Genomic DNA, 12,938 nt, shown 5'->3' with positions numbered 1-12,938 from the left:
AACAATAGAAAATATTTTATGAAATAAAGACAAGACATGACATAAAAAAAAATGTCCAGACATACCCATCCTTTCTTTTTCTTCTTTTCCTGAGATGACGAACCATTTGATCCATTCGAGTTGACAGAGCACATAGAATCTGTACTATGTTGTCGCTGCATATTTCCATTAAGCTGCTGCTGCTGTTGCTGTTGATGGATTTGTTGTTGATGATGCTGCTGTTGCTGTTGCTCTTGTTGTCCATTTATTTTGGTTGGACTTCCATTAACTATTTTGGCTGATGATCCATTGACATTAACTTGAACTCCCATACTCTGCATGTGTGCCTGTGTCAATCCCGCTTGAATGGATTGCTTTCGAAGCAATTCAATTGTTTGGCGCATCTCTGTTATTTCAGATTCCTGTCATGAAATAAAAAGCAATAAGATTAATATTTCTTGTAATTTTCAAGTGATTTTAAGAACAACAGAAATAAGGAACATAAAGGAATACACAAAACTGCTTGATAACAAAAAAGAAGGTTTTGATATCTTGCCAAGTTCTTGAGAAATGATTTATCAATTTATATTTAATAATAACAAGAAGTAATCATCGTCAGGCACTTAAAAATTATTTTCACAACAGTGCAGAACAACGTACCTTCTTCTCGGTCGTTGCAGTTAGTTGTTGTAGTCGATTGGTCATATTTTGTAAACTTTGCTCAAAGGCATTTACGACATGAGCCTATAATTAGATAAAGAGGAAGAAATACCAAAAAAAATATAGAGTTATGTACAGACAATCAGCTACAGTCACTGTGGTTAGTAAAGAAAAGAATTTTGCTTCTTCTTAAAGAATTTTAAAGGCTTGTTATTTACTGTCATCATTAGATGTATGTACATACTTTTGTCATGTTTCATCATCTTACACGTGTCTCTTTATTTTTCGTATCTACAGACTACATAAATGCATTGACATTTTACAATCTGTTTTAAAAATAAATTTTTCTACACAATTTGATTATTTAAGAGATTTTTGAGTTTCAATTTCGTGTTTATTTCACGGAACAGAACGAATTAATTGATTCAACCTGAAACAAGTGTCGCATTTCAATACAGAAAATCAATAGCTTAGTCATTCAGAGATTCGATCAACCGATAGTAGCCATACGTTTGAATTTATCTTGATTTGTAATGCTTAAATGATACTGACTTGATATGAATGAGGAAAGGAATTGTTTATAAGTAATATCTATGAAGGGCTGCTGAAGATGAATATTCTATTGGCGTTTTCAGAATGAGGATACTCAGAGTCATATTTGGTGCTAAGAAGGAAGTAGATCTATTTAAATGCAGGAACAATAGGGAATTATATCACCTCTTTTGGAGATGCTGACATTACCAAACGAGTTAATGTGACTAGGGTTCAATGGGCTGGATATGCTTTTTGAAGACCTGTGGAAGCTCCATTTAACAAGGTCTTTAAGATTTATTTTGCAGAGTGTTAGTGACTATCGCACTTGAAATCCGTTAATTGGCAAGCCAAATATGTAGTAGCCAAGCAGGTGCCAATAATTTTTGGCGACATCTTTGGAAGGTCATAGATCACAACTGATCCGTACGGAATACAATTTTTAAACCTCTTTGTCATTACTGATTTAATATTTTTCATGCAAATAAGATTTAGTGTCAATTGCTTTCAGACTGACTTAATTAGTGTTTGCCATAATAATATTGCTTTTATTGCACTATGACACCAAACAGACAATGGCGCAAACTTTCAAGGTACTCTGATGCGATTATATACATTATATTCGCATCGTATCAGACTCCTAACAGACAATGACCGAGCTCATAAGCTGTGATCACATCACAATGCAAATGCTGATTGTCATTTATGTGATTCCATCACTATACCTTATGAGCATGCTTACTGTCTGTTAGAGAACAGCCATTCCCATAATGCAATGGCCCACCCAGTTTATTTTCACGATATTCAAATTAAGAGTCACTGACCTAAATATCAGACATCATTTATGAATGACATCAAACGTAGAAAAAGTATCAAATTTCTCTAAATCATAGACGATATTAATAGATAAACAACAAAATTAATAGATGAACAACGATAAGGTGTTGAACATGAAATTAATTGCTTGATTCCAAAATTGATGCAGCATGGGAAGTCTTCATAACTCAGCAGCAAATTAGCATAAATTGTAATAATGCGATTATACATACTTTATGTCTCATAGCTTTTTATTCATTCAAGTTTCGTTAAAAATTTCTTTATTTATGGCGATAGCTTATGTGGGAAAAAAGCAAGCATGACCGACGTTATCTCTGTTTCTGTTTGTGATTCAAAAAGTGTTAATTCCTCAATAGTTTTATTCTAAGCCGACATGCGGGCCTTATTATGAAATAACAGCATTTTTTTCTCTTTCTTTTAATTTCGGCCCACAAGACATCAATCTTAAATGCCTTAAAAATAGAATCATGCTCAAAAAATTTCCGGTTTTTATGACATTCTTCCGCTACTGTCATTTACTTCTGTAGCTAAAAGATTGTTTAACTTGATTTCAATCTCAACAGCTAGTAATTATAGGAAATGAGAATTTAATATACCTCATGTCTTGTAGCTTTTTTTTTTTATTGACACGCAAAGGTGCGAAAAATGTTCATTTTAGCTGCTAGCTTTACAACAGCCAGCATAGATTTTTTTTTATTTTAAATGCCAGATGATCATGATGATTATAGGAAAAGTTTCATTTAAAGTTTTACACTTTACTGAACAATTGTGCAATTAAAGGCACTACCAACTTACACTTATGGGCATGAATATACATAATTATCATTAATTGAGATATCGACAACATTGCAATTACATGCAAATAATGTAATGAGATACAACTTTAATGAATTTTTTTTTTTTTTTGCTTAATTGAGTGGCGTCTGATCGAGGCAGGACTATACATGAGAGAAAATAGATTGCATCAAATGTTACTTTTTAGCTACCTGCATTTATGCAAAAAATTTACAGCATAAGTAAATATTACATTATTTAGCTGTCGGCGTCTATTCAATCAAGATCTTTTAAATTTATATACCATATATCGTTTTTATGTTTATCGACATACTCCCGAGATGCGCACAGTGATTTTTGCGTGACTAATGCTGAGTCGAAGACTATTTTGTGTATAATGTGATTAATAGATGAAGTTAGAAGATTGAGGATGAAGTCATTATTGATTTAGATTGAAATTAGCAATGTTTTGACTTTGGATTGTCGGTCTCTTGACTAAGCACAGTAGCACACAGTAGTTGGCAATCTTTTTTGTGCCAATGCACACCTCAACCTTCATACTAGTCTGAAAATGTCAAAATATTGTCTTTATTTGCGTTTTTGAAAATTTTTTGGGACAACTTAGAGATTTTTCAGTGCACTGCACTGTTTTGCGACACACAAGTTGCCCACCACTGGTCTAGCAGTTCCAAATTTAATCTGAGTGCTCTTTTTATGTTTAAATCGCCTTTTCTGTTGTGTTCTACATAGACTATATTTGGATATGGAATAGGTCAAATATGTTGTCGAAAGAAATATCCGGTCGACACAAGTCATTGATGATTGCCAATTGACGACTAGATGGAATCAAAATGATGATTTTTATTGTGAATAATATGAAAATTAACACTTGGACGCCATGTAAGCATGGCAGACATCTGCCTGATAAAAAAACTTGTATCTGATCCGGATAGTATAGTACTTTGTGATAGAAATTGGGAATCGGTAATTAGCGAAGAAACCTGTTCAATCACGGTAGATACAAATTACAGTGGATCAATTGTATCTAATCATCAATTAGCGATAAATCAAGCTTCTGGATACATCTATATGGATCAGAATTGATCGTGTTCGCCGATCCAAGTAAGTATGGAATGGGTCAATAAAAGTCATATAGAGTCAAATTCAATTGAAAGACTAGTCATATGTTACTCGGGTTTTTTGCGTATTTAAATTTGTTAAATAAAACAAGTAGCATAAAACTGAACATTTAGCCATGACTAGAGTTGACAAAAAAAAATGGCCAAATCGAGTAATATTTTTATTACTCATTTAATTAGCGAGCATTAATTTTGCCTAACTGGGTCATTGAATTATTATTAAAAATAATAATAATTTCTGTAACATTGGTGGTTTAGCTGTTAGGTATATGCATAAGAAAATTGATCAATTACTACATGAAGAAATAAGATACCGCGCCACATAAGGAAGAAGAAGAAGAAAAGAAAAGAAAAAAATATTATCGTATAAAAGAGTCTTTTCAGACTCTTTAAAAGGCATTTACACAATAGATGCTTCGGATTAAAGTGTCGGTAAAGCAGTGCCATAATTCAATAAATTTCAATATTTCATATTTGTCAAAAAGCAATATCGCAACCAACATCTATGTTTGAAAATTATTGATTTCTTTTCTTTACAGCAACATGCATGTTTTATGTCAAAAATTATGTGGGTTTACCAAAGCTCTAAAGTTCATAATTGATAGATGAGATGCAGTAAAATGAGATTTCATATTTGGTAGAAAATTAATTTAAGTAAAACTTAATACGACAATTGATGTGATGTGATTTGGTGAGGTCTTGTGATATGTTATACAGCTAACTGAATGAGTTTAATCTGCATGTTAATGTTAGTATAACATGACATGCGAGTAATCGTCTAAGGATGTATTATATTTACTAATTTACTGTTTAAATAATCATGGTTCATGACTTTCCGGTATTGATTGGCATTGATCATGAAATGGAAACGAACGAACGAACGAGAGTGAGAGACATCATGGGAGGAAGAAGTAAGAATCGAAAGAAATTGTAAACCGGTTAGCATTTTATTATGCTAATTCATTGCTGCAAAAAAGAAGAGATACTCTTATCGTGGAAACGATCAGTTAAAGTAAATGATTATGCAAAGGAACATTTCTTCATTCATGGTCTCACATGTGCGATGAATGCTTAAAAGATACATAAATTTAGACCGAGAAAAAAAAAGTCATTGATTTCATCAAGTGAGATACGTGTATGGAGCAATTTAATTAAGATATTCGATTTGTATCAATTAGCTACAAAAATAAGATTTAATTCACGCAATAAAGTAATCTCTTTTGATCACATTAAAACTGTCAACAGACAATATTTATGTAAATTTACGTGAAAATTGTATCTCAATTGCGATAGGACATTTTAACTGTGAAATGAGATTAGAATGAGATTATTATATTCGACTTAATGTAAAATGTCAAATGACTTACGTATTCTTTTTATTGCACTTCGAAGAGCAATCCCGAGCGGAACACACCTGAGTGGAACACATCTGAGTGAAACACACCCGAGAGGAACAGACTATGATTAGTCTACCTTACGTCTAGTTATAATACTTGACATTCTATATAGCATAACATATAACCATATTTTAAATTATAAAGAGCTTCTGGATGACCAAAAAACTCTAGGAAGGAAGCTGTCGATAGAGACAGCATTGCACTTGATATTGAAATTGGCAGACGGAAGCCAGTTTTAGGCATCAATTGAGGAAATATGTGAGGCCAAGGGTCACAATTCAAATGTATGGACAGTGAAGTATACTATAGAATTTTCTATTGAAAATTCAACATATGTCAAGAATATTACAAGACATTAGGTCGACTAATCGCACCCTTATCATTTAGGAAATCGGCAAACCGCAATTTGTCTATAAAAATGGATCGAAATCAGCCATCACTGTACCATCAGAGCATGTACTCAAGAGCATAGTTAGCTGAGTGCAATGCTCATGAGCATGTTCATCTTTCATTCTCATCTAGCATATTTAAGGTGAGCAAGCTCTGGAAGAAGCTGTCGATTGAGATAGTGTTGCATTTGGTATTACAAATTGACATGTGGAAGCAAGCGATAAAGCCATCAACAAGCAACACATGTGGGAGGTCATGAATCCGAATTGATCAGTACGACCAGCGAAGTAAGTAAGTAAGTAAGCTCTCAAGAGCATGTTCTTTCCCTGTTAAGGATACCCTTAAATTGGCAACGTTGCGCTACCTTACCAGATACACCAGTGCTGATCGGGAATTATCATCGCGATATTCAAAGCCGTATAAGTTTATTTCAATTAATGATTCAGTAATAATAATTTTGTACGAGCTAGCTCATAAAAGTAAATAAAATCAAATGAAATCCGATCCATGAATGGAGGGAAATGCATGATTTCTTCTCAATTGAGTGCCCACAAAGATAATTCTCATAATAAAAATTTATTTATTTAATCAATGATTGTAAAAAGAGTCTGTAAACTAATCAATACCTACTTCTGAAAGTATATATCGATTCACAAAAGGTTTCCGCATCGTATTTCAACTGGTATTTTTTGTTTTTTTGGTATGTGAAGCTTTTATAATTTGATTAATAAATTCGTTCCACTCTCGTTTGTTTGGCCCGCAGGCGAAAGTCTCTGACCATATAGCCTTTTTATATCCCTTCTTTCATATGTGTAATTAATCATGGAGACTATAAATGTTTTTTCAATAAATATTCCATGTGTAGACATTGCAGTAAGATTAAGAGATTAAATAAAAACATGAGTGAAAAAATAATTTATAAACTAAGAGATTCCATTCAAGGTCATAACAATTGTTGAATGAGCCGTGAAAATATCCATAAAGCGACACGACATTTACAAAAAGCATGGTGTGATCAATTTCTCATGTTGAGAGTGTTGATTCCGTTACTATAAAATATAATAATGACAAAAAATGTATAGTAGTTGTAACTATACAGTGTCATGTAGCCACAAGCAATTGACAATTGACAACAAGGAAAAGAATAGATATAAAAGTAAAAATTAGTGAGATATTGAAATATGACATAGATTCTTATTGCTGCTATCTAAATCTCAAACAATTTTTAATGTCCAATCCATGGCGTGCGAGTTGCCACAGAAATATTCAATTTATAAATATTGTTAAACTCATGTTTCAATGCTCAATAGTGCCATTTATTATTACCATTATTTCATTCTTTAATGTCGACGGAGAATATTGAATGATTTTTTATATATCCACATCTATTTATTTATTAAACATTTCGATAGATCAGTTGATAGAGTGAAAAGATTGAATGCAAAAAAAGGCATTCATCGCCTATAAGGAGAAAATTTAGTTCACAAGTGTGGGCTGATTATTTCGCATTCTGCCCGCCGATGCGAAAAAATTATTAATTTGCATTTGATTGAGTGCAAAGAAATGTGTATATTAAAACTTATTGTAAGTATTGTAAGCAAGTATGCCAATGGAGGCATTAAAACGGTAGGAAAACCAAAAAATAACTATAAATCGAGGATTTAAGCGCAGTTTTCTGGTTGATTGAATTTGTTAGACGTAAATTGGAAGCTAATAGTTGTCGCTTTGAATATGTGGATTGAATATGCAGTAGCTTAAGTTGTAAAATGCTGTCTATTTATGGCAAATTGATTTCAAATGATTTGTTGTTACTATGCAACTGAACGTGTCCTTCAAATTTCACCTCAACAATTTCACCACATGGAGTTTTTTGAATTTGATTTATACGTTAAATTTTGAATTGCAAAATATCGTTAAATTTCATGAAAGATCTGAGAGCTTTTTAATGTTTTTTGAACGTTGGATCTCTTTAGCTTCCTTCAAGTTATAATTAACGAGATGGCAGACAATAAAAATTCAATTAAGGCCTAATCCCCGGAATATCCCTCATTAAGCCCAAATCCAAAGACACAAACTGAATATTCATCATAATAATATGCTAAGAATCTATAATTTAAACTAGAAAATTGTGAAACGAAATGTGTTTATAACAAATGCTTTTGCCATTTGTTTTCCATGTTTCTCTCTCTCTCTCTTATTTTTTTTTGAAATTAATGATTCTTGAAATGCTGGAGCTTGAAGCTATATATTGTAGAGTCACTACATATATTATGTTTTGCGTGTTTAAAATCACCATTGCAAAAGTCTTACAGAAAGCAGCAACACATGTATTGAAATATTATTAAATGCCGATTATTGTTAGGCTAGAACAGCAAGTTAGCAGAAGACATAGAGAAGGCAAAACTTTAAATTTTTTGTTTCCTTTAACTCTCTCTTTTTTGCTATCATATTCGTACATAATAAAAAATCAGAATAAGAAGTTAGTGATTCAAATGGAATTCATAATAAGAAGGTGTTAATAATGCTCGATTTCTAAGATTTGCAGATGAGTTCAATGGAGTTTTCAGAATTTTTATTGCGCAACAACAACAAAAACAAAATTTTATATCCAAAACTCGGAAAAATAAAATTAAATTCACACTAAAAATGTTTATTTTTTCACACCACAGTTAGTGCCACACTTAATGATGATGATTGTAGGATGTTGTTTTAGAAAATAAACAAAAAGCAAATTAGAGAATTGAGCAGTGGTGGACAACCTGTGTGCCGCGGCACCGTATTGCATCGCCAAAAATTATTAAAGATGCCATGAACAATATGCTGTGTTCGGTTTCAGTCGAGTCTTATCACCAAGCTGTCCCACGGGGTGTAGGACATTTGCCCACTGACATTTTCCCACTGGTACATTAGCCCACTGACATTAGCCCACTGGTACATTAGCCCACTGGTACATATGCCCACTGGTACATAAGCCCACCGGTACATATGCCCACTGGTACATAAGCCCACTGGTACATAAGCCCACTGATGCATATGCCCACTGGTACATATGCCCATTGGTACATAAGCCCACCGGTACATTTGCCCACTGGTACATAAGCCCACAGGTACATATGCCCACTGATGCATATGCCCACTGGTACATAAGCCCACTGGTTCATATGCCCACTAGTGGAAAAAATTTAAAAAAATTTTTTTTTTAAATACTTTTTTTTCTGTTAAAGTATCTATATTATTATTTTTTTTAAAATATCGCATGATTTTCTAGATGATTAATCATTAGCTTCTGCCCATGAATTTTTGGCTTTTCTCATAGTCTTTTGGCTGATACAAGGCAAGATCTTCATCAATGAAGCTTCTATATGTACTAGAAAAAGTCTTCTATTTTAAGGTTGACGTAATTGACAGAAACAATTAGCCCTAGTTAGACAACTAGTTCCTAATTGACATTCGGAGCCAGTGAACTCTTTCTGTTAAGACGTTTCTTGTTGGTAGAATTGGGTAGAATAGGTAAGGATTGGCTAAATTTTGGTATGGTAATTTGGAGAAGTTTTTTCTGTTTTCTTCAGAAGGCATTTTATTTATAAAGAAAGCATATATAGATGTATCTTCTTGATGATTAAAAAAGTATAGATTTATGCAGCATTGTCACTTATCGTTTTGCTACCAAAGGCATAAATCTATCACAGACATTAGCTATTGATAAGCAAGCAAATTTGCCTTCTTGTAAGCTTGCCTAGTGAAAATCAATACCTAGGCAAAGGCACTACCTAGCCAAAGACAATAGTTTTTTCCTCTGTCTAAGCACTGCTTATGATAAGAATACCTTTGTAGGCAAAGGCAAAAACTATTGCCTTTGGCTTGGCAGTGCCTTTGCTTAGGTATTGGTTTTCGCTATGCAAGGCTACAAGAAGGCAAATGTGTTTGTCTATCAAAAGCTAGTGCCAAGACAAAGTTAAAAGCTCCCATGATAGAGCTAGGTACATTTCCACAGACACCTATCTGACAGCTCTAGATTTATGTATTGGGAATAGGCACACAGTATCCAGTCATCTTGAAAATCATGTGATATTTAAAAAAAAATAAATAAAGTATAAAAAGATATTTTTTCAAATTTTTTCCATTAGTGGACAAAATTCCAGTGGGCTTATGTCCCAGTGGGCTTATGTACCAGTGGGCTTATGTACCAGTGGGCATATGTACCAGTGGGCATATGTACCAGTGGGCATATGTACCAGTGGGCATATGTACCAGTGGGCATATGTACCTGTGGGCATATGTACCTGTGGGCTTATGTACCAGTGGGCATATGTACCGGTGGGCATATGCATCAGTGGGCATATGTAAAAGTGGGCTTATGTACCAATGGACATATGTACCGGTGGGCTAATGTACCAGTGGGCATATGTACCAGTGGGCTAATGTACCAGTGGGAAAATGTCAGTGGGCTAATGAACAGTGGGCAAATGTACAGTGGGATTTTGTCGGTAACCCGTCCCACGGAAATTAAAGGTTATCCACCACTGGACTAGAGTAACCTAGCGATGCTATTGTTTTGAATAGCAAAGAATTTTTCGTCAAATTGTTAAATGAAATGAGAAAATTTTAATTCCGTCGTGTTTATTTTGGCTGTTCTTAATTGTGGTCTGACTGTTTTTTATAGCCTTTTATTTGAACACAAAATTTCTTCATTTTCTAACCCCAGTGTTAATAATACTAATAATGACTGGACTGATTTTTAAATTAGATTGGCGACGTTTAATCAACGTGCGTATTCTTTTGCGTCTATTCGTAAATTACACAATCTTTCTCATAGTAATAACCGTTTATTTTTGGCCGTTTTATGCCCGAGCGACACAAATGATTAAGGGTCCGATATGGAATATCTAGTCCGAGCAGCACAATGCAGTGAATCGCATTTTATGCCGGAAATAAAGTTGAAACTAGTCTTTGCGATGCCGTCAGGGCAACCTCGTGTTTTACCGTTAATATCCTAACAAATGCAAGGTACTGTTCGGGTGTACCCGGCAATACACCAAATGGAAGCTGCTTTTATTTGAAGGGCACGCTATCCATTTGGTGCTACTTTGGGAGTCATATGGAATCCGCTTCCATGAGGTGCCTTTGTGGGACATCCATATGGCTGCCAATTTAATCCCAAATGGAAGGCGCTTCTATTGTGGCATCCATAGTTCTAGTCAAAATAGTATTGAACTTTATAATGGTAATTGACAGAAGGAATCCAGCGATAGAACCAGCTTTAAAAGCCATCTGGGATAAGCCATAGATTATAAATTGATATGAATTTACGGCCAGCTAAGTAAGTACGTATGTAAGTAAGTTATCGGAGCCCTAAAAGCTACGCCGCAGATACATCTTCATTTGTGGCACTCGGGATCATTGAATTCCCAATAAGAAATATGATAAAGAGATGACGACAAAGACATCAGCGAGTGACAAAAATTTCAGGTTTTTCTTCTTCTTCTTCCCTTTCATACTCGTTCATATATATGAAACGCCATGACAAAATATTTGCAATGGAATGTACAAACACTTGTCATGTAAATAGTCGTTTGAACGGCCACTATTGTAATTTTCGTCTCACTCACAAAATATTGGACTTGAATAAAGAAAACATGTTGAAGTCAAAATTATTGCTGTGCTATGTCGGAAGAGAAAAAATATTTGCAACCTGAATGTGCCAAAAAAAGCTTCAAGACAAGAAACGTGTTTTGCCAATTTTACGATGATTCGATGCTTTAATGATTGAAATGCAGAGGGGAAGTATTTATTAAATATTTACACAATCATTGAATTTAAGTGTCAAGAGAATTCAAAGAATTCTCATCTTAGTGTAAAATTTCTTTTTAGCGCATTCATGATGTTCATCAGTGTGAATTTGTTTAGACATGCTTATTGTTTTTTTCTGTACTTTAATCATATTTTAGCATTCATTATGACTATTAAGGAAAGTATAAAAGGCGCGGACATTCTTTGCTAATGAGAGACTTTTTGCGATAGATAACAACTGATATGTAGAGCGCTGCAAAAAGCGTAAACGTAGAGAGATAAGCAGACTGACAGTTGCTATCTTTACAGTGGAGATAAGTAGATATTATGGACAGTTGCTATCTTTAAATAGTGAGCAGTAATGGTTCAGTGGCGTTATGGTTTCGTATTTCAGATCCTAATTACTGAATCACCGACTCTACGAACATGGGTTCGAAACTTGACATGAGAAACTTTACATCCGTACTTTTTCGAATCATATGGAAAAATATTCAGCTAAAAACCCTTTATTAATAGGCAATAAGCAGTATTGTCATGAAATGAATGGTTCTGATCCCACTATAAACTGTACAATCTACTGCCCCGAGTGGACTACTTGACAGAATGTCATCATGACATAATGAACTACTTGACATAAAGACTTGTTTCATGAAATTTGTCATTAGTCGACTGTGGGTCTAGTTACCCTGGCAATGAGCATACTCACCTAAATGAGTTTATATGAGTATACGTAATTAATATCCAGGCCGATACGCTGGACAGTATCAGCGGTATTTGTATGATATCCGCCTAATTTCTTTTCATGGAACAGTATAATTGAGCATGCTCAATTTCGTGACTATACTCATGAGAATGCTCTTTTACTGTTCGGGTTATTAGCTTGGAATTGTGTCAAATTTCCACTCGAGCTTTTGTTGTGGTCTGAATCGAACTAACTCGTAAAACAATCATTAACCAAGAAAGAAACACTAAAGATCAACTCTGCAGAGAGATCCAGAGCTCTGGATCTCAATGTAGTAATCTCTCTGTGAATATCAAACGGACGGAAAGAGTTCGTTAATCCAGAAGGACTCAAGACGCCACGCGCTTCAAGTTATAGATTTAAAAATTCTGATAAATGCTTTTGTCACATGTAAAAGACTTTGAAAATTAAACGAAGTATCAAAAGCAGGCTGAATAATTTTTCTTCATCCATGAGTTTATCAGATTTCATCAATCTTTTAGAAATTAATCTCTTCCACAACCAAACAGATATCATTATTCTTATTATTTATTAATTTATTTTATCTTCTTTCTCTTTATGCTTGTCAGTTAAAGAAACATTATGTTAGATGTAAATGGAATAGAAAATAAGCAGGCATTGGAGATAGAAAAAAAAAAAAACATTTCTTCTAAATCTGTTTGTGTGTTCCTTCATGTTTTATATGTATGAATTATTTGA

At 33.9% G+C, this 12,938-nt stretch overlaps 1 protein-coding gene across 6 annotated transcripts in view; it reads right to left on the bottom strand.

Annotated features, from left to right (window-relative positions):
* sick (sickie) overlaps window positions 1–12,938 on the bottom strand; it is a 175,706-nt gene that overhangs the window by 2,469 nt on the left and 160,299 nt on the right. For 5 of the 6 annotated variants that reach the window (XM_070652545.1, XM_070652540.1, XM_070652541.1 and 2 more), the window contains 2 exons: window positions 640–723; window positions 66–401 (listed from right to left, as the gene is read on the bottom strand). In XM_070652545.1, the coding sequence (XP_070508646.1) occupies window positions 66–401; window positions 640–723 (420 nt within the window). The remainder of the gene's footprint in view (window positions 1–65; window positions 402–639; window positions 724–12,938) is intronic. The other variant, XM_070652542.1, reaches the window with a different exon arrangement.

The sequence above is a fragment of the Chironomus tepperi genome, unplaced genomic scaffold, assembly GCF_022539635.2.
Source record: "Chironomus tepperi strain 1889 unplaced genomic scaffold, CSIRO-AGI_Ctep_v1 contig_48, whole genome shotgun sequence".
NCBI classification, from domain to species: Eukaryota; Metazoa; Arthropoda; class Insecta; order Diptera; family Chironomidae; genus Chironomus; species Chironomus tepperi.
Note: the sequence above shows the minus strand (reverse complement) of the source record. Positions and strands in the feature narration are given on the sequence as shown.